Here is a 22782-nt window from a genome sequence, read left to right as displayed (position 1 = left end):
GACTCCCTTTAAGTTTAACTAGTTTTTAAGTGAATCTTGCCAGCTGCTCTGACACGTGTTATCTGACGAGGGTGGAGCACAACAGGAGCCAATGGCAGGTCACTAACAGCAAACATTTAAAAAATACAAGACAACTTTATGGCATTCAGTATCACCCAAGTTTATTTGATCTGACACATTTTACAGAAACAGAAAAATAATAGTTTGGAAAAACATGTAAAAATTGAAAGAAAGGAAAAATACCCAGGAATGTTTGAGATAAAACATAATAAATCTTTGATGAGACATTCAAACCTGAAGAAGAAGAAAAATTCCCCCCAAAATGTGTTCAGGCACTTTTGTGAAGTTTTGTCACGAATGATTTCTGTAACTCAACATATACAAAACCGACTTTTAAATAAGAGTGTGGGGATTGTTTAAACTTTACCTTGTAATCCAAGAAAAACAGATCAGATGATAAAAATGATGCACACACACACACATCAGGTTTGTACAAACTGAAACCCACTGAACCACAAGCATAACACTCCTCCACCCAGCACAGAGAGAAATAAAATGTAAACATGATGAGAGATGACATAATTTAAGGCGCTCTCTTAATATACACTTAATTTGTCATAAAACCTCAGATCAAAAATATATCTCTAAATTTACATAAAAACACAATTCTTGCATTGAGCATAATATCACGATACATACAGTGGATATATCACCTCAGACGCCACAGAGAGATTATTAAAAGAAGGTATTGACACATCTGGATTGGAGACACCAGGAAAATTGGCAATAAATCAAGTGAGCACGTTGACTTGTTGTCGAGTGAAGCATTTTTTGTTTGAGTGACATGTGTGGAAAATTGCTGCTGAGAGTGGTGTGGGAGCTTTGTCGGTAACTAAAAATGTATTGGCGTAACTTGAGGTCACCTTTAGAGCAGATATAGCTAACTAAACAGCAGCACAACTAGTCTCTTTTAAAGAACTGGTTCACTAAACAGCAGCACAACTAGTCTGAACTGGTTCACTATGTTGGGAAATACATTTATTCACTTTCTTTACAAGAGTTAGATGAGAAGACTTTCTCTCATGACTCCAGAATGTGAGCATTACAGGTATATTTTTGAACAAGGCTAGCTTTTCCCCCTTGCTTTCAGTCTAAGACGCGGGGAAGAGACGAAGGTGAGGGAAGCGACGACCAAGCCCCCTGGAAGAGCACCAACTAATTACAACGTCACATAACAAACTGGGGCCAAAAAATACTTTTTTTGCTTAGAAAGCAAAGTCTAGAAGAGCTGCACGGTTAACTCATTTTATCTCTACTCAAGCTAGCTGGGAGGTTAAACCAGAAGTTAGCTGCTCCTCCAATGGAAGTCTCTAGGGCGCATGCTTTATGGGCCCACAACGCAGAAGATCCGGATAATTTAAGCTTAATAAGTCAAGCTTTTTTGGCTTCATGATCACTGAGCAGCTTTCATAGGAATGAAGGGGGCTCCGACTCCGAAGCTGCATCCACATATCCTCTGTAAGGTCAATGGAGGGGACATGTGATCGTAATGAACTGCCAGTTTCAAACATTTTTAAGACTCACAATCATACAACTATCTTGAGTTGTACAACAATGTAATGAGTCAAAAATCGGAATCTCATCTATCTTCCAGAAAGAAAGTGAGTGTGTTTCCCTAAATGTTTAATCATTCCTGTAATTTCTATCAGCATTATTTGAATAATTCTCACCAGGCTATTTACAGGCAGTGGACACAGCTGACATCCAAACATTTAAAATAAACCTTGTATAGTAATACATTTTACATCTGAGGAATATAACTGAATCATTTTATTTAGCCCTTTGTTTTGTTTCTACAAGTTGGAACATTTCCGACGTCTCCGAGTGGTTGACCTCTAATAACCTGAAAAACCTGAACCAGCCTTTAATGATGCATTAAAAATATATTCAAACATTTCAGACCCAAGAGGCATCTTGAGTAGGAATGTTCTCAGACCATCACGGCAGCTTCAGGATTTTAAACATGAATGTGGGATATTAAAGTGCATGTGAAAAATAGTTATTTCAGAGCCTTGGTGCATGGCTTTGTCATTTGTTACTGCAGTCCAGATTCAAAGATATAAAGTAAAAAAACAATAAATATGAGATTTGATCAAAGACAAACCCATTGGCACTTAAAAAAACAAACTATGGCACAATCAAGTCGCTGTTTGATTCATTCAAACAAAAATGCCTCTGAGATAAATATGTTTTCTGCAAGCCAGCCAAAGTCTCTGAGGAAAACAACCACATTCAAAACCATAATTTCTACACATCATCATTCACTTTGAATATACAAACGCTGATGACGACATGGTTTTATTAAGTCCAGACTCTGAAGGACCCCACTCACTCATTTATGGATGGATCAGGGCCCTGAGGTGCCGTTGGTTGCGTGGGGCTGAATCACAATCGGTGCATTCTCACCTGGAGGTGTGAAAAACAGTTTTTTAGATTAAACCTACAGTTTCCATACTTTTTATACTTTGATTTATTTCTCAGTAAAAGCTGCAGAACAGACTAACTAGAGCTGCAATGATGAGCCGAATAATTATTTAGTGGACAGACAGGAAATTGTCAACTTTCAGGCATTTATCAAGCAAAAATGCCAAACATTCAGTGGTTCCAGCTTCTCCAGTAGGATGATTTGCTTCTTTTTCTTACTTTTATATTATCAGCTGATTATCTTTGGCTTTTTATTCTGTTGGTTGGACCAAGAGGAAACCCTGAGCTATCCGGAAATTGTGTTTTGTGGCTCCAGAGGAAGCGGATGTCACTCTGTGGCTAAGGTGCATTGTGGGTAATTTAGGTCCACTGGTCGGCATTGCACTCCTATAACATGTTTAAAAACACATGTTCAAAATCAATACAGCAGAACCAGAGATATCGCCTTTTTTATTCCACACTTTCTTCTTTCTTTTCCAAACCTAGCACTCCATTACCCACAATGCAACTGTGACCACTGAGTGACATCACTGGAGGTAATTTATCAGATAACCAGCAGCTTCCTCTGGAGCCACAAAATACTTTGTACTACTTTTTTCACATATGCAGAAGTACTCCTCAAGACCTGTAAACACACTTTAATGTGTAAAATTGGTGAAGTTACCCTTAAAAGTAGCAAACAAGCCCAAAATACAAAGTAGTCTAACAGTGTAAAGACCATGTCAAAATAGGGTAAGTACATATAAATATTCTTGAGATACCTTATCGTAGTTTATATAGTACACAGCATTGAGGAGCAAGACAAAAACAACAGCTTGAGCAAATAAGCATCACAAGAAGTGTTAAATCAATACCAGGTGCAACTTCAGGTAGCACAGGTTGTTCTAAGTGCAGTCGCTCAAGAGTAGTGGTTCTACTGCGCTCAAACACAATGTATTGAGTAAGGTCGATAACACATTATAGTAGAAATGTGCTTTTTCCTTATAAAATCTTTTCTGAAGTCATCTTCCAAGTTCATTATTAACAGTGATAACTGTAAGCAAGCAAAGTTATTAGTAAGTTATAAGAAATATGGGTTAAAAAAAAAGTCAGCTCAGTTTCTTTTGCTTTCTGCCTTGAGCAGCACTTGAAGGGAAGATTTTAATACAATGAAATAAAAGTATTAGTGCGTGATTTTGTAGATACCAGGCCTGTTAGAAGCTGTTAACATGAACTCCTCCACAGTGAAACTGCTTCAGGTTCTGCCAGATAAGCAAAGCAGCACAGAGCGGCAGTCAGATGAGGACAGATAAACTTTACCTGAAGTGTCACTGGGGCTTGGCTGAATAATTATTACATGGTCTCCTGCTGTGAAACAAAATTTAACACTGAGCAAACGCACACACAATTAACATCACTCTACTCACTGTCATGGCTAGAAACACACACATAAGGGTTAGGGATTTTAAAGAAATACTCTCTGAGAGTCAGAGATGATCTCACTGCTTTAGAGTAGCATATAGACTGGGAACAGTCTGCACAATCTTGTGAGGTTTTATGTGCAGACTGTTTCTTGACCGCGACAAGGAAGTGTCTTTCTAAATGTTTCAGCTGCATGTTTGGCAATCGTTACCTTTGGACAGAGACAACTTAACTTTATAACGGTTTCCAGTCTTTATGCTAAGCTCAGCTAACCAGCTGATGGCTATCACTTTATATTTGGTGTACTGACTTGAGAGTGGGATCAATCTCCTCATCATACTCTGAGCCAGAGCGGGAATGAGCCTATTATCCAAAATGTAGAACTACTCCTTTAATCTCTTACAGTATTAACTGTTCAGTCTCTGACCAAAAACTGACTCTGGAAAATCTGAAAGTAAATAGTTATGTCCATTACTAAACACAATAAACATTTAATTCAGTTAAAACTGCACAACAAAATAAAAAAAGAAACATATTGTCTGCACCAACAAAGTGTGGGGTGCAAACAGCTTTAACTACTCTTATCTCAGAAAGCAACAGATTGGAATGTAGTAGAAAAATGCAAACTGCAAGTTTTTGAAATCTACTGATTATCAACTGATAAAGCAGCTTTTAGTTTCTGTTTTACATCTGAGGTAAGAGATCAACTAGACAATGTAGGGTGGGCTTTTTTCAGAAGTTAGACAGTCCTGGAGGATATCCTTTTAATTTCTGTACAAAAAAGCCAAAAGAACAAAGTCTCTCACCTGCATCCTGTTCTCTGAGCTCTGCCTCGAGGTCCTCAGGGTCAATATAGACAAAATTGTCTTCCTCTTCTGAAGTTTTACACTTCCCACAGCAGAAACAGCAGCAGCAGCAACAGCAGCAGCCGGTGAAGATACTGCAGCACGCGAAGAGTGTCTGAAGACGAAGAAACTGTTGTCAGGATACATGTGCTCTTTGTATGCCAACATCCATTACATTTACATCTTACAAATGAAATATCTAAATGTGTGCTGTGCAGTTTTGGGCAAGACATTTTCATTAGGAGAGAAAGACCTTCATTGATTAATTTTTTATACCTAAACAAACTGACCTTAAAGGACAACTCACCACCTTTCTAGCTTCAAACAGTGTTCTGGGGACCTTATTTCCCTCCGAGAACTACTTGTTTATTCAGATATGGAAAATGTATATTCATATTCCTGAGTTTGTATTATTACCTCATTAATATAGTAAATATTACAATTCTGAGTTTGAATTTCTTCACCAAAACTACATAGTGCCCCTTAAACTACACGAAGGCATTTCTTTTATTATTTATGAAATTCCTTCACATTTAACATAAATTCCAAATGCAAGTCCATGCTGCAACACACCTACAACTGGCAACTAAAATGCATTTTCATTCAGGCAATAGTCAGTTTTCACATGTTGCAGATGTAGACTTTTTAAAGCCAAATCCCACTCTTCCTACCTTGAACCAACACTTGGACATGAGGAAGTAGTATTTGGCACCCTCCTCCCCAAACTGCTCCGCAGCGTAGAGGCCCATGGATCCATACTCGTCGTAGATCTTCCGTTTGTTTTCATCGCTGAGGATGGAGTTGGCGTTATTGATCTCCTTGAATTTCTCAGCAGCTTCTGGATTGTCGGGGTTCTTGTCAGGGTGATGCCTCAACGCCAGTTTCCTGAAAACAGGTGTGTTAGAAATTACGCAGTTGTCTTTTGCACTGGTTGTTGAAGAATCGCAGTCATCCGCAACTAAAGATATTTTACCGACCAATCTTCACCACAACAGTTCTATACTAGGAATTCAGGACGCTCGTAAGGACTAAAACTAACAACAAATGTATAGGGCTTATATTAGTAAACACGCTAAAATACTTTAATGGAATATGCCATTTGTATCCTTGCAAAGACCTGTCAAATTCACACTCAAAACAAAAGGGGTACAGATCACCTCAGTAGCTGCTGTTACTAAACAAATAACAAGTTAACAGAAACACATGTATGACTCAACACAGCCCTTTAGTGTTTACTCAATGCTGACTGCACAGACTAATGTATGTTTATGAACACACCTGTATGCCTTTTTGATGTCTTCTGGAGTTGCTCCTTTCTCCAGACCCAGGACTTTGTACAAGCTGTCTCCTGCTGTTGACATTTTACGCTGAGCTCTGTTTGGGTCCTCCATGATTCGGGCTTTGACTGCTGTGACATGAAAAAGACAAAAACACTTCCTAACATGTCCTGACAAGGGGTACTTTTTGACATGTTAACTATGCTGAAGGCTCAGAAAACCCATTTATCCGATTGCATAATCATTGCTCACATTAGTTAAGAAGAAAATACACAGAGTGACTCAAATGTTTAGCTAAGTTAGTCACTACATGTTAAACCCTGAGGGGGCAAGTCACGACAAACTGCTAACGGACTGCTAGCTAACTTTAGCAGGACCGCAAGAGGACGAAGTTTTACGGAAAAACGTACGTACCAGACAAATAAATATCGTAGTTTTTGGTCGAATCATAGAGTCCGGAATATGTCTGTGGACTGTCTTAAAGTCTGTACCCTGAAACTGAAGCTGACACACGGTCTCCTCTGTTGAAACTTCTCTCCTCATAAACCGGAGGAAACTTCACAGGAGCCGCAGCGGCGAGAGGGAAGTTTCAAACAGGAAGTAATCTTGTTACGTCATCAGTGCGCGACGGCGTTTCAAATACCCAGGATGTAGAAATTAAAGGAGCAGGTTTATTTGTTTTATTATAATCAATATTAAGTGTTTTTCCCTGTTTCCAAGCACATTTTTTATGTTCAGCACTAAATGTTTAATATGTTTGTAAGTATATCAATACTTAAGTTATATATATAGTGCACTTAAATATTAAAATAATTTTCTGGAAATAAATGTACTGAAGTATAAAAATATAGGTAAAAGCAAATTGTACATATTTTTTACATATATACTATCTACTATTATCAATTATCGTATCTGATTATCAGAATCAATTTAAAAATGCACTTCTTACTTTTAATTCTAATTTCTCTTCTTGCATTATGCAATCTGCAAAGTAACTTATAACTAGTTTTTGCAAATAAATGTAGTGAATAAAAAGTATAGTGTTTACCTCCAACATGTGGTGGAGCGGTAGTATAAAATAGCAGAAAAGTAAAGTACAGGTACCACAAAACTGTACTTAAGTACAATACTTGAGTAAATGTACTTAATTTCATTGCTGAAAAGAAGTATGACTTTAGTATAAAAGTACTGCAGAGTAAAAAGTACAATACTTAATGTACTTAGTTACTTACAACCACTGATATTAGTATGTTATCATCAAAACTCAACAATTCAAGGGTTTTATTTGTCATATGCTCATTCAATACTGTATGTGAAGTGAAGTACAAGGTGGTGTATTCTTGAGGCTATGCTGAAAGGCTAATATGTAATAAAGAACTATAATTACATTAAGGAAAAAATAACTAGAAAAGGAAATGTGTTCACTATTGTTATTATGAAGAAACAGTACTGTACAAAAATCATTGTTGGACTATTGATGAATAACGCACATTTAAAATAATGATCAACATTTGTGCAAGACAAATAACTTTTTAAATAACAATGTCTTGTAAGATTGCTTGACATAAATCACACACTTCAGAGCGATTACTTTTTACTGCAGCTGTATATGACTGAGTTTTCTGATTCTGTGCAATCACATTAATGACGATCTTTTTGTTTTTTTGCCCTCCATTTGCCTGTGAGCCTCTGCAATCTTCTCCAGGTTGAATGAGCTGTCAATCACCGGCCTCAGACAGGCTGTCTGTTTTTAGAAACATTAGTGAGAAAGTCTTCAACAGGTCTGCTTTGTGCTGTGAACTGAAAATGCAAAGCAAGAATCAGGCTTGGTTACAAAGATGCAAATACAAGAGACGTGTCAAAACATTCATCCATTTTGGAAGGCAGCAGTGTTGGATTGTCACTTGACATGAGTCAGCATGTTCACATGCAGAGATGAAGAAACACAGCTGGGGTGTGATTTCTGTTTGAATTCTCACCTGAAGGCTGCTAGAGCGGAGGAGGCTGCCACTCTGAACCACAGTCACACTATATTTTTCTACATTAGTTTTAACTTGTTTAGAGCACCACAAGGAGAATTATAGCCTTTTCTTAACAGACGTGTATGAGTGTAGAAATTACCATGGTGAATAAACACTGCACAAAGATCCATGTTGGTACATTTATTTAACATAAATACTGATGAAATGTGTGTCGGCCATCTTGCAAGAAGATGAGGGGAATCCATGATAAGGTCTCCCAAAAACCCACTTGGGACCCTCCCTACTCCGCCTCTGAGTGGTTGGCTTCATTGGTTACATTCCTGGTCGTATTCTTTTGGAAGTATCTTCGTAGGCGGAAACCGGAGCACCTGGAGTAAACCCACACAAGAGGACCTCTGAGCCTTCATGGTGTCTTAGGAAAGGTCTTCTGCTGTTCCTGTCGGGGTCATTCATCCTCATTCAACCACCGAGTGTGATCTATGATAACGTGTCCCAAGTGGGTTTTATACCCTGGTTCCGTGGTAGCTGCCCATGGAACCTGCAGACAATACCTTCTTTTTTGGGGGGGGATCATCGTGTGGGGGAACCAGAGCACCCGGAGTAAACCCTACATGGTGACATAGGAAAAGGTCTTCTGCTGCTCCTGTCGAGTCACTCATCCTCCAGCAGAGGAGGCTGGTGTTTCTGCCTATAAACCGTCGTCAGCAGTAATTGTGTGAAGCTGGCCCTGTTCTCTGCATGAGGAGGAGGCGGGCTCAAAGGGGAGCTTAAAGTTGCTGGAGACATGAAGGTTTTCAGCTGCCAGGTTTATATTGTAGTCCTGTATTCTGATACAGTCCTCTCGCTTCTTCTGAGCTTTTAATTTTTCCTCTTCCCAGAAAAGTTTGTCAGCCTCCTTGTTATCCCAAAATTTGTCCCCTGTGTTGTGCATAAATGCACACCGGGGACGCACCTTTTCATTCTGCACCCTGCGACTTCCCTCCCGAGGCATCTTGAAATTGAATCTCTATGGAATGTGACAGCACACAATGACCAACGATTCCATCCACTGCTTCAAATATAATAGGCTATTATATTACACACACTTAGACACCCTTAGCAGCAAACACAACTGTATAACACAGCTCTCTGGGGGGACGCTGCACACAAATCAAGTAAGAAAACCGTATCCTTTGCTTGAATTTTAAGAAAAAGTTAAAGAAATTGACTAAAAATAAATTTTCTCCATCTAGACTTTTTATAATGGATCAAAGTTTCAGAAGACATGACGCGCTGCAGAGAAACCTGAGAGTGTTGAACCAAAAGGAGGACAGGGATCTGCAGCTGAAGCTAAACATGTTGGACAAACAGTACAGGTACACTCGCAAAATGCTTCGACAAAGAACAGACCGCCTGATGAAAGAACAGAGACAAGTCACGATGGTGAAAGTCTGTGAGCCTAAAGCAACAGTCAACATCGCTATGAAAGAGATTGGAGAACACAATAGTGCAGAGACGCACCTGAGAGGCATTCATACATTTGATGGCAGAAGATCGTACTCCAGCAAATCCCAGTACCACAACCAGGGATCTGAACTGGTGGAGCAGAGCCGGTCGATATCAGCACCACCACTTTCAGTCAAAACTGCCAGTTCAGTGAGACACATAGGCAACATCCAGAGCAGCCTGTCTCTCATGCAGATGAAAAACATTGCAACAATTGACTCAATCTCAGAAAAAGAGCTGGCCAGGCAACAGCAGAAAGCCCGAGAGGAACTGGAGAGGCTGAGACAGCTTCAGAGGGAAACTTTACAAAAGAGGGTGACGGTGTTTATAGAGAAGCTGAAGGACAAAAGCAACATGCAAATACACGTGGAACCTCCATAGAGAAACTCAAGTTTGCTTTTAACTCAGTTTAATAACTCAAGATTTGCAACATCAAGAAGAAACATTTAACAGTGTTAATTAAAAACATTAAGAATGACATTTTAATGAAAATATATGTACAAAATGTCATTATTTCTGAATGAATTACACAATATTCCCCATCTTCTTCATGGTGATCAAGGCTTTGTGCACAGGAGTCTCCTTGAGCAGGCTGCAGTTTTTCTTCCACTCTGGAGAATCAGGAAGCTTCTTGTCTGCAAACAAGTTAATATTTAAAGTTAATGTAAGTTCATAACACCAGCATAATCATATTTCTTAAAGAGTTATTCCACATTTGAAAATGTAAAGTTGGTTATTTCCTGTTCAGACTTGATTTTTTCATATTTCAAAGCATACCTTCCCTGTATGTCTCAACACATTTGTTTAGCATTTATCATCATAACAGGGCTGCAGTGATTATTTTCATTACTGCATATTCTATTACATTTTTTGTTTTAATAGATTGATTAATTGATTGACTATGTAAACTTTATTATTGACATTTTATCCTTCAGACTAACATTAAGTCATTTTACTTCAAAATTAAACTAAAACTATTACCCTGGAAAACTGAATGTTTTGTTCTACCCTCCATCGTTTTGTCTACAGTAAACGGCTTTGAGGTTTTTGAACAGATCATTGACTGTGGATAAAGATGGACAAAAGACGAGGCCAAAACATCTTCATTGCCTGGTGGGTGGGTGCAGCATAGGTCATAATCCCCTCCATAGCAGATAGGTCATTGGCCAAACTAAAAACTTAAAGAACACGTCAAATACATTTTTCCCAAAGATGGTTTCTCTAATTTGAAGTTTTTATAAACATGCTGACATATGTGAAAAGGGTCATTTTTTCTTTATTAGTTTGGTTTTAATTAGTTATTTGATGCTATACGGAGTTGTGATGTCATGATTTGACAGCTGAGACCTGCTTGCAACAGAGTTAGGCAGGTGTATGGGTCATGTAATTTTTGTACAGTGGGAGGAAGTAGAGGCGAGTTGTCCATCTTTACGTAGCCATCCATTTGAGTAAGGAAACTCCTGAGGTATAAAAATCCTACCTTCAGATTCAAAGTGGACTCGTGTGGGAAGACTTCTGGTGTGGTCAGTGTAGTCCAGCGTGCAGAGAACCGCCGTCTTCTCTTTGGGCAGGTTGAACAACAACACCAGTATTGAACACAAAACGTTACTCTCCATCACTTCCACAGACTTATGGAGTTCCTGTAAACAAGCAGGAGGAGAGGGTCAGTGTGTTATTCTACAAAATTTTTCTCCCTTTGTTCAAAGGTTAGTTTTTCCAGAAAGGTGCAAAAATGAACAAGACATCAATTTTGGTGTGCTTAAAGGCTGCAGCTATGATTTTTTCATTATTAATTTCATTAAATTCTGAATTAATTTTTTGGTCTACAAAAGGTTAGACAAAGTAAGGAAATGGCCATCATAATTTCTCAGAACCCAAGTTGACATATCTTAAATAAAACTATTGATTGATAATGGCATTACACAAACCCACACACACACACAACCACATACACCAAAAAAATCGAAAACTGGCACCTTCAAAAGCTCCAGCTGCTGCTTTCGACCGGCAAAGGCGTTGAGATGTTGGCTGAGCGTGTCCAGAAAAGTTCTTATGTTTGTCTGTAGGTTGTTCTGCTCAGCCAGGCTGTTCAAGGGAATAAACGGGGGAACATTGTGACGACTGATCCTCAGCGTCGGCTTCAGGTCTATCTCCAGGTTGTAGGTTTCTAAGAAGACACCGTCGTAGGCGGTCGCCAGAGACACATACACTCCTTTACCTTGACGAGTCTTTGTGACGTTGTACCCACCTGGTGACATCAGTGAAAAAAACAGGGAGACATTTTTATAAAACTGGATTAATGAAAACATCTCACTGTCAAAACTGCAACTGGGTGAATGACATGAGAAGACAAATAATTAAACAACTTGTAGTGAGTACCAATGATGTGATGAGCGTACAGAAGGTCGTCCAGTTGTGTATGTCTGGCCATCAGTCGCAGAAGTTGTGAGTGCTCCGAGTCTTGCTCCATTTCTTCCTCCTCTTCCTCTTCATGTGTCGACTGTTTGTCCAAAGATTCTCTCAGTTTCTGGAGATGCTGTGGCAGGACGGTGTAACCAGCAACAACAAATTAGCCGACGAGAAAACACCAATTATAAATAAAATGTATGTGGTTAGTTTTGGCAGTAATGGAGTAATATAACACATTTCTAATGTAATAAATGTCTAATAAGAGTGAAAGTCACCCATACAAATAGTACTTGAGTAAAAGTCTAAAAGTATCAGATATTAAATGTACTTAAGTATCAAAAGTAATTTTTTGGGAAATAAATGTGCTTGAATATAAAAAGTAGGGGTTGACCGATATTTTTTTTCAGGGCTTGATAACGGATAATTGGAACCGATATACATTTACAGGAAAAATAAAAATCTTAGTCTCAGAGGTGAGAACTACAATTTACTCGAGGACTGTACTTATGTATAACTTTGAGGTACTTTGCTTGACTAATTCCAGTTTCTGAAACTTAATGCTTTCACTCCATTTATTTGACAACTTTAGCTACTTTGCAAATTCAGATTATTCAGTGCTTACTGGCTGCTACTCGTGACATCAGATGGTGTTGTGGACACCAAGAGCACAGAGTGGTGACCACTAACAGAGAAAGGAACGCTGCATCAGAGCCAAAGTGCTGCAGTGCATTTTAAAATTAATTTACTTTATCTCCGATCAGAGACAAATAACAAAGATTCCAATAAATGGAGAAATGCTGAATATAAAAAATGCATTAGTTTAAGCTGACTGACAACAGAGAGGAGGACAGTAGCTCTTCTTGATGTAAACAAAGATTGTTTGTCATCACTTCCTATCACCAACCAAGGAGATATATCTTCCTTGGTCACAACAAATGCCATCACAATTATAACTGAACGGTGTCAGCTCACATTTATTCAAACCCTGCTGTGATCATCAAGTCATCCCACCTTGTGTGTCTCTATCTCTGCCTTCAGCTGGTCTCTCTGGGCCCTCAGCGCTTCAACTTTAGCCTTCAGCTCCTTCACACGACTCTGCTGCTGCTGCTGCTGCTGCTGCTGAGGTTGAGTTTTGCGGCTTCTTGCTTCAACTTCCAGCTGACTCAGCTGACTCAAAACACCTGCAGATGAACAAACGCTCGCATTAACGCGTGGAAGTTGTGAAAATGACGCTCAAAAACTGTCCTGACCGTATTTGCTTTAGCTAGCTTTAGCTATCGAGCACCACAACAAACTCCTTAAGAAGCTAGCTAGCAGTAAGTACGCTCGTAGTAACCTAATTAGCATAAGCCAGCTAGCTTTCAACAGTCACAGTTACCTGTGGCAGACGCCCCCGCCATGTTCAGCAAGTCTTTTTCTGTATTTATTGTGAAATAATGAAGCCGCTCCGGTGGAAAAAAAACACCCGCTACGGGCTGCGGATGTTTTGAATTCGGCGGCTCCTGCGTCATCACGTTTAGCCCCGCCCACACCATCAAACCCGGAAGCGAATTCAAAACAATTTGTGATCGCATGGAGCGTGTGGCGAGAGATTAGCGAAGAGGTAGGTTCATTTAATGCTTTCTGAACACAGCAAAGCGACATACATCATAAAGAGTGCATTGTCTACACAATGAGCATATTTTAATATCTTCCGTTGTTGTTTTTAGCCATAAAGACATTCAAACAGGTAGTTTTTTTACTAACGTAGCGCTCTTGAATGTCTCAGTAAGCAGCATGGTGCCACTGACAGCGAGCCTCACCCGGATATCCAGAGTGCATGCGCGTAAAGGTGAGTCTGTCTCATGTTATTCCGTTTGTTTATGTCGTTGTCACTGCACTACATTCTCACACATGTGATTTTTTTATTCATTTCTGTTCATATTTCCTCACATTCAATCAGGTTAAGCAGCTCTAGTCCGAGATTTGAGGGTCACTAAGTGCAAGTGTGGCTTTATTTCCCACACAGCCCACATGTGAATCAGCTGAGGAGCAGCACCATTAGTTGTTTATGACTTTTAAAGATAACATAAGAAGTCACAGCAGCAGTGTCTGCAACTGAAGTGAGTCACTTCTTGCATTATTCCTTCCTGCAGTCCCTCACTGTGATTTTAGAGAGACCTTATCGTGTGCTGTCTCCTATGATCATGTTTGGGTTAGTAATTGATAAACTAATTAATTAGAAATTAATTAGAGTTGTTTTTTCAAGTAGAAATGCCAGTCATTCTGTGGCTTCTCAGTTATGAGGATTTGCTGGTTTTCTTTGTTTTATATCACTTTAAACTGATAACCTTGAGGTTTGGGGCTGTTAATCAGACAAAACAAGGCATTTAAATAAGTCAAATTGGACTCCAGGAAATGGCAAAGGGCATTTTCACTATTTTCTACCAGTTAAAGGATGACAACTGTTTGGTAAATCGAGAAAATAATTGTCATAATAAACAATAGGGAAAATGGTCATTAGTTGCAGCCCTAGTTTGAGGGAATGCAATAATAAATGATCGTTATTATTATGAACAGGACTGTAACTAAGGATCATTATCATTATTGGTTACTTTGCAGATTATTTTCTCTATTTAACCCGGTGTATTTAATATATAAGAAAACAAGTTAAGACATCTAATCTTGTAATCTTGTAAAACTTGTTTGAGTTTAACGTGATGCCTCAGTTCCAAACACAAAGATATTGAGTTTATTATCACACAAGACAAAGAAAACCAGACAATCCTCACATTTGAAACCAGAAAAAGTTTGACATCTCTGCTTGAAAAATGACAAGAAACTTGAATAATGTGATTATCAAAATAGTTGCTAGCAAGGTTTTTGTCAATTCCTTAATAAACTACTTGTTACAGCTATGAAAATAGATTCTAATCTCTTGAAGTGATTGAACTAATCTCTAATCATCTAACCAGGACTTCCTGGTTAAGTATAGGTTAAATAAAATAATTATAAATTATAAATTATTTGATAAAAGTATGTGGGCAAAAACAAAGAACAGTAACAAAGATTTCAAAGTAATTTTTCCTGTCTCAGATAAAACTCTAAAATCTAAACCTGTTTTTTTGCTTTTGACCTTCAAACCCCTCAGAGATTGTTGTGGCTTTGTGTTGCAGTACACACAAAGACAGCAGGTGGCAGAGTAGCAGAGCAGCTCCTTCCCTTACCAAACCAGCAGTCAGTATTTTTGGAACAGCACAAGCGGGGGAAAGTTGACACAGAGGTTGTTTGACCTCGGTTTGTTTCCACAGACTGCTGCAAACATTTCAGTTTGGGTTACAGTGGTGATTTCAGCACCTGTGTGTCTGTTTGAGAAGGAACAGAAAACTATGAGGGGATTCATGGGAATGAGGAGAGTATTTACCTATCTACCTGTCAAACAAACTGATTTCTTCATGATAAAAAGAGTGCAAGCTTCGGATTATTGCGGCTGAATGTCAGCAAAGTGTGCTCTCTCTCACACACACAGATATTTAATCAGTGTTTTCAACTTCAAGGCCGTTGGACTCTTCTGACCGATGGGTGTGGACAAAGACGTTTCCCATCCGTCTGACTGTGTGACTGCAGGAGAACCACATCTTCTCCAACTGCAGCCGAGGCTTAAAGACAATCGAGATGGACCCGTCCGACCAGAAGCACTTCACGGTTGTAGACTTTGTGATATTTGGGGTCTTGCTCGCTGCCTCTTTGGGCATCGGGCTGTACCATGCTCTCTCAGGGGGGCGTCAGCGCACCACACAGGAGTTCTTGATGGCAGACAGGAGCATGAGTTGTCTTCCCGTTTCGCTGTCGCTCATCGCCTCATTCCAGTCCGCTGTTGCGATTATTGGCGTACCAGCAGAAATCTACACTCATGGCACTCAGTACTGGTTCATCGGCTGCGCCTACATTCTGGGCCTCCTCATTCCCGCTCATGTTTTCATTCCAGTGTTGTACAGGCTGCGGCTCTCCAGCGCTTATCAGGTATGACGAAGCAGTTTTATTGTTATGGTTAAACTGGATTTAACGTTTATGTTGTTTACCCTGCCTGACCTGCAGCTCTGTTGTTGTTTTGTTTGACAGTATCTTGAACTGCGCTTCAGCAAACCAGTGCGCATCTGTGGAACTTTGACCTTCATCTTTCAGATGGTGGGTGCAACACCGAAAGGATAAGTTCACCCCCAACTTAAAATTCAGTCATATCTACTCACCCCCAGGCTGATGGATAGTCAGGAGAAGTTTCGTAGTCCACAAAACATTTCTGGAGCTTCATCAGAAAAACAGCTTTGCAGCATCCTCCTAAACAATATAAATTCATCATTCACAGACCAGAATCTTTACGTGTATCTCTCGCCCTGATCCAGATTCAGTAGTATAAAAAATCATTCATACATCTATTTATGTCCTTCAAGATCTTTCTTTAAGTTTCCTTACGATGCTGTCTGTCTTTGTCTTGTCTTTTTCTCTGCTCCAGGTGATCTATATGGGAGTTTGCGTGTATACTCCTGCCTTTGCTCTTAACGCAGGTAAGATAAGTTCATATATTTTACTCGGTCATTATCAAAATATGAGATCTGCGGTTCAGTGTGTGACTGTGTTTTCTTCCAGTTACCGGATTTGAATTATGGGGAACAGTGTTGGCCACTGGACTCGTGTGCACATTATACACAACAATAGTGAGTTATAATAAGTCGTACAGCTCAAGTTAACATTTGAATGTTTCTCTTTGGATTTGCAACTAATGCCTCGAAAACACTGTAGAATTACACTTTGCTTATTCAAAACTGAAATACAGTATGTTTCCTCTCAGAATAAAATGGCTCATGAATGAATAGATGATTTTAGAGATATCGTGCACTAAGTTAAAAGGTAGATGTGAGGGGTGACTATTCAGTGAGACAGATATTGGAAAATAGAATAAATTAGCGTATACCATAATAATTCCCATGTGTCTTTTCTGTTCTTGACAGGGTGGTCTGAAGGCCGTCATCTGGACGGACGTCTTTCAGACCATTGTGATGTTTGCAGGGCAGCTGGCTGTCATCGTGGTGGGAGTGCAGAAGACTGGTGGAGTGTCTGAGGTCTGGAGGAAAGTGTGGGAAGGAAACCGCATCTCTGCTCTCGAGTGAGTCCGTAGATGGGGAAATCTGTGCACAAATGCATCATTGTTTATTCAGTTCTCAGTGGGGATTAGCTATGTAAATGCCAATTCACAGAAAAAGCAGATTTTCTCCTGCTTTCATGAGGATTATAGTCCTTGAGTCAACTTCTTCCAGAGGAATACAATGATTAATGTATGCTCCTGCTCTGAACACACACGTCCTTGTCAGCACTCACTATAAACGATATTTTCTGCAGTTTTCAGACAGTTATTCATTTAATTTACAGTCTTAAATTTAAAAATACAAAAAAATATGAAACAATGCCTGAAGTGCACAAATAAAAACATTTCATTAAAGGAATACAAATGAAAATTCAGTCATTATCTACTCACCCTCATGCTGATGGAGAGTCAGGTGAAGTTTTGTGGTCCACAAAACATTTCTGGAGCTGCAGCATTCTCCTAAACAACTGAAGTAGATGGGGACTTGTTTTTAAACGTGAACAACTGAAACGGAAATCATAATATGTCTCCATACAGCTCATTCGATGCAACACAAGTCTCTGGAAGCTCAGAGATCCCAAATGGATTTGAAAGTATGTTATTTAAACCCCATTAAAAGCCGAAATCACCGTAGCTGCTAAGCTAAACGCATTAGAGCACGCCCCGACTGAAGTGGCTGCACAAGCTTGACCACGCGTTGAAGGTGTACATAACGCCTTTTCAAATCTATCTGGGATCTAGTGGCTTCTTGAGACTTGGATTATACCAGACGAGCTGTGTGGGGCCATTTTCTGTTTTTTTCAGCTGGTTTTTTTTTACGTATTCAAACAAGTTTCCATCTACTTCAGTTGTTTAGGAGAATGCTGCAGCGCTGTTTTGCTGTGAAGCTCCAGAAAGGTTTCGTTGACTATGACTTTCCATCTGCATGAGGCTGAGCAGATAATGAGTGAATTTTCATTTATGAGTGAACTGTTACATAAAGAAGACTTTCCCATCTTTTCCTAAAAGTGGTGAATTGTAGTGTTTTTATATATTTGGTTACATGCATCTCACTAAACTTTCTTGTCACACAGCTCTCTTTACTGACATTTGTAAGATCGTTGTTCAACCTTTAAACTGCTCTTTTGAGTTCAAGTATTGACGTTTTATCTGTATACTGTATTTTCTCTCTTGGGTTCAGCCTGAACCCAGACCCTACAGAGAGACACACCTTCTGGACTCTGGGGGTCGGCGGGGTCTTCCTCATGCTGTCCCTGTACGGCGTGAACCAGGCTCAGGTCCAAAGATATCTCAGCGCACGCACAGAGAGAGACGCTGTCAGGTACTCAGAAAGCATAAAAAGCTGAATATTGACTGATATATCACTTTTATTTTTATTTTATATCTTATCTATTAATGTACAAGTGGTTTTGGGGAAGTGCAATGCCCATCACCACAATAATAAGTTAAAATGTCAAAAAGATGACCTCAGAAGTGACACTTTCACTACACTTCCACCTCTCTGCAGGTCTTGCTACATGGTGTTTCCTTCCCTGCAGCTGGCTCTGGCTCTAAGCTGTGTGATGGGACTGGTCATGTTTGCATGTTACTGTGGAGAGGATCACTCCCACAAACTGGGCACCTCTTCAAGGGACGCTGTAAGTTTCAGTGTGTCACCGACTGAAACACCTGCACCATGTTTTGGGAAAAAGGGATATGATTCCTCTTTTCTAGCTTTTACTGCTTCCTTGTTCTCAAAAGAAAGTTAGGAGAGATAAAAGTTAAGTTCATGGAAAGAACCTTCCAGGCACATGTACATAACAGGAAACAAAGGTGCTATGAGTATTTACATATTTTTCAGTCAGTCCTTCGGGCACATTTGACTCTTTATGTAAATGTGTGTCCATGCTGCTGTCGAGACAGTACATTGTCAGATTTGTATGTTATCATTTATGCAAACCAAACTGAACCGTATTTTTCACAGATGGTGATTTCCTTTGTGATGGACATGCTGCAAGGTCTACCTGGACTACCTGGACTGTTTATTGCATGTTTATTCAGTGCAGCTCTCAGGTACAGAATATTCCCCAGTGTCCGTTTATATTTTGTCTTTTAAGTAAACCTAACATTAAAACCCTTCCAGTCCCGGCAGAGCGCAGGAGACCACAAACAGTCAGTCAACATATCAATATCTCTGACCTTTCTGGAGTAAAATCAGTTTTCACACTGTTGGTTGTATAAAAGCCCAGCTCCACCAGGTAAAGATAAAAAAATAAGATGAAAATTAAGCTTGATTAAAAAAAATATTCCCATGGTCGTTTATAATTGCGAGATATAAAGTCATAATTATGACAAAAAGTTGAATTTATGACATAAAAAGTCCTGATTGTGAGATAAAAGTCAAAGTTATGGGATAGAAAATCAAAATTCTCCACCTCAAATGCTGTGATGATTTGGTAGTATGTCGTGTTTGAAGATGTCAGTAATGTTTTTTTGCCTTTCTTGCACAGCACCATCTCTTCTGCTTTTAACTCTTTGGCTACTGTGACAATGGAAGACCTCATCAAACCACATTTCCCAGCCATGACAGAGGCAAGAGCGACCCTGCTGTCCAAAGCATTAGGTAAGCTTTCTGAAGTTTAAATTCAACAATGCACGATACAAAACTGCACGATAACGACATGATTGTTCTGTAACTTTGTGTTTCTTCAATAAGCGATGTCCTACGGGCTGCTGTGTCTGGCCATGGCTTATCTCACCCATCTAATGGGTGATTCAGTTCTACAGGTAAGCTCACAGCTTTAATGATCAGATAGTAACCATCATTTCGCACTACAGCTGCACTAACTGTTAATACGTTTGAACTCCAGGTGGCTTTGAAAATCTTCGGGATGGTCGGTGGTCCAATTCTCGGTCTGTTTTGTCTTGGGATGTTCTTCCCTTGGGCCAACTCCACTGTAAGTTTAACCTCATCCGTGAGTCATGGAGTTAGTCATGAGACATTAAACAATAAAAAAAAAACTGCTATATTACTTTACCTGTATCTGTTAAGTTTCTGTTGTCCTGTTGTTGCCAGGGAGCGTTAACCGGTCTTGGGGCCGGCCTGGCTGTGGCTTTCTGGGTCGGCATCGGGAGCATCGTCAATCGAAGCTCGAGCACGAGATCGCTGCCACCCGCCTGCGGAGCCATCCTGCTGTCAGACAACACGACCACCGCCATCCAGACCGCACTCAGCAACGTCACTCTGAGGTATCAGGCACACACAACACAGTGTGGTGTTTTTTTACTGTGTTCATTTTCTGAGTTACTATGTTTTTCTTCCCCTTTAGTCGACCTTCTGGACTGAAGAGGTTCTATTCATTGTCCTACATGTGGTACAGCGCATTCAACTGCTTCACAGTCATTCTAATCGGCCTGATCATCAGCTTTCTCACAGGTAGGCGAGCTCTTAGACATGCTCTCTGTAATCCAGAACATTTCTTTATTATGTATTCATCTTTTTAAAATCTGTATATTTTAGGCCCTATGAAAGAAGAAGATGTGACACCAGGAACAATCTATCCCTTGTTGGGGAAGCTGCTCTGTTTTCTACCCGAGCGTCACAAAAAGAAGCTCTGCTGTGTGACCCCTCTGGGACAGATGGTAAAGCTGCTTGTTTGCTAATAACTTTTGTGATTCCCTGACGTTTGTATTTGCACCAGCATGAGGTTGACATTTCTTTGAGTTTTGAGTTTTCACTGAAATATCTTGAAAACCTTTGGTTGTTTTGTTGTAAAAATCACTACTCCTTTACCTTTTAGCCATTTTATAAATGTGATCTTAAACCTCCCAACCTCTACTTGTAAATGTTTTAAATAACTGTTTTAACATTTAACATTGACATTCAGTTATTTTAATCATAACTTTTCTTCATAACTTCATTTGCATTTTGTGAACAAACTGTATAACCAAAATATTAGTCCATTAAAATTTATATTTTTCACTCAAAGATAAAAACCAGGTGGGATATATCAAGGCTATCTCACAAACAAGCTTACATATATTTACCTTTTTAATGATCTTTTACTTATTCTTACAGCTGTCATCACAACAGAGGCAGCCTCCACAGCACAAAGAAAGCAACGGACTGGTTTTCTCACAAGAGGACGTACCATCACAGGAAGAGACGGACACATTTCTTCCTGCTTTTGTGGAGTGTGAGACAGCTGTGTGATGTCACTGTCACACGTCTGTCCGACAAGCGGTTAAAATGTCTTCACCAGGGCATCTCGACTGAAACACATACATGCATTTTTGTTTCTTGTGTTGTTGCCTTTGCTTGGTGAAGATAATTTAAATTTGCACTGTTGAACGCTGCAGCGAACAATATCCAGTCAACACTACAGTTTCTTTTTTACTCACATCTTCAGAGACTTGAGTGCAACTGAGCCCATTTTAGTTTAATATATTCATGTCAACTTCAGGTGTGTGATCACAGTATCATGTAAAAACTGCACTAATTGTTTTATGAGAATTATTGGATGTCCTGTGAACTTTTACAAGAATACACACTATGTATTTACATTTACAGTTATGGAAATGTATATGGAAATATATATTTGACTATGGCTTATTGCAGCTGTATGTGAGACAACAGTGCCTCACCTTTTTAAGAATGTATGAGTACATTTTGTCTGTACTGCAGCTGAAACGCAGAAAAAACTCTTTTTTATGAGAAGGATTAAAGATTTTGTAGATAAACATTTGTATCGTCCTTGATTCAAAAATAATTGCAGTCTAGAACATCTCATTTTAAAGGAGTACTCTATTAGTTCAACTGAATCATTTTCACACTTTAACATGGCTGAACGAGACACAGCAGTTTTTATTGGATTCCGGTGGAATTTGTATTTTTGGTGAATATTTTAAAGAAAAAAGTGGCCATTTTTCATGAAAACCTCGGCCCATTTTTTCAATAGCTTCCAGGTCTTTGGACCGATTGACTCGAAATCGCTCCCAAATGTGGTCCTATACTGGCTGAACGAGACACAGCAGTCCCCATCGGATTCCGGTGGAATTTGTATTTTTGGTGAATATTTTAGTGAAAAGGGACAATGTTTCATGAGACTGGCTTAAGGCTGGAGTTAGGGTTAGGGTTAGGGTTATGGGGCTAGGGTTAGGGTTAGGGTTATGGGGCTAGGGTTAGGGTTAGGGTTAGGGTTAGGGTTCCGCTTGACCGATTGACTCGAAATTTACCACAAATGTCGCTGGTACTGGCGGAAAGAAGAAACAGCAGTTTTTATTGGATTCCGGTGGAATTTGTATTTTTGGTGAATATTTTAAAGAAAAAAGTAGCCATTTTTCATGAAAACCTCGGCCCATTTTTTCAATAGCTTCCAGGTCTTTGGACCGATTGACTCGAAATCGCTCCCAAATGTGGTCCTATACTGGCTGAACGAGACACAGCAGTCCCCATCCGATTCTGGTGGAATTTGTATTTTTGGTGAATATTTTAAAGAAAAAAGTGGCCATTTTTCATGAAAACCTCGGCCCATTTTTTCAATAGCTTCCAGGTCTTTGGACCGATTGACTCGAAATCGCTCCCAAATGTGGTCCTATACTGGCTGAACGAGACACAGCAGTCCCCATCGGATTCCGGTGGAATTTGTATTTTTGGTGAATATTTTAGTGAAAAGGGACAATGTTTCATGAGACTGGCTTAAGGCTGGAGTTAGGGTTAGGGTTAGGGTTAGGGTTAGGGTTAGGGTTAGGGTTATGGGGCTAGGGTTAGGGTTAGGGTTAGGGTTATGGGGCTAGGG

The 22782-nt window shown here is 39.6% G+C and overlaps 3 protein-coding genes across 5 annotated transcripts; 1 reads left to right on the top strand and 2 right to left on the bottom strand.

Annotated features, from left to right (window-relative positions):
• Positions 1–144: 144 nt before the first annotated feature.
• dnajc5gb (DnaJ (Hsp40) homolog, subfamily C, member 5 gamma b) lies at positions 145–6598 on the bottom strand. 3 transcript variants are annotated; one of them, XM_073483066.1, is made up of 6 exons: positions 6422–6598; positions 6009–6138; positions 5402–5615; positions 4692–4845; positions 3784–3831; positions 145–2466 (listed from the first exon to the last, which is right to left on the bottom strand). In XM_073483066.1, exons 2-6 carry the CDS (start codon positions 6119–6121, stop codon positions 2408–2410), a joined length of 588 nt encoding a protein of 195 aa, XP_073339167.1. In that variant the 5' UTR covers positions 6122–6138; positions 6422–6598; the 3' UTR covers positions 145–2407. The 3 variants fall into 3 exon arrangements, with proteins under 3 accessions (XP_073339167.1, XP_073339168.1, XP_073339169.1); XM_073483067.1 differs by having other exon boundaries at positions 2319–2466; positions 3784–3828; XM_073483068.1 differs by lacking the exon at positions 3784–3831 and having other exon boundaries at positions 2319–2466.
• A 3268-nt stretch (positions 6599–9866) lies between these two features.
• cenpo (centromere protein O) lies at positions 9867–13365 on the bottom strand. The gene is made up of 6 exons (XM_073484003.1): positions 13262–13365; positions 12895–13064; positions 11854–12010; positions 11451–11722; positions 10955–11114; positions 9867–10109 (listed from the first exon to the last, which is right to left on the bottom strand). Exons 1-6 carry the CDS (start codon positions 13281–13283, stop codon positions 10000–10002), a joined length of 891 nt encoding a protein of 296 aa, XP_073340104.1. The 5' UTR covers positions 13284–13365; the 3' UTR covers positions 9867–9999.
• Positions 13366–13431: 66 nt separating this feature from the next.
• slc5a6b (solute carrier family 5 member 6) lies at positions 13432–21724 on the top strand. Its single transcript, XM_073483064.1, has 17 exons — positions 13432–13486; positions 13652–13714; positions 15420–15885; positions 15985–16050; positions 16376–16427; positions 16510–16577; positions 16872–17026; positions 18186–18326; positions 18513–18642; positions 18969–19057; positions 19495–19607; positions 19701–19771; positions 19855–19941; positions 20061–20233; positions 20314–20420; positions 20505–20626; positions 21063–21724. Exons 3-17 carry the CDS (start codon positions 15538–15540, stop codon positions 21195–21197), a joined length of 1857 nt encoding a protein of 618 aa, XP_073339165.1. The 5' UTR covers positions 13432–13486; positions 13652–13714; positions 15420–15537; the 3' UTR covers positions 21198–21724.
• Positions 21725–22782: the final 1058 nt, after the last annotated feature.

This window comes from Pagrus major, chromosome 16 (genome assembly GCF_040436345.1).
Source record: "Pagrus major chromosome 16, Pma_NU_1.0".
NCBI classification, from domain to species: domain Eukaryota; kingdom Metazoa; phylum Chordata; class Actinopteri; order Spariformes; family Sparidae; genus Pagrus; species Pagrus major.
This window is presented reverse-complemented; position numbering and strand designations above follow the sequence as displayed.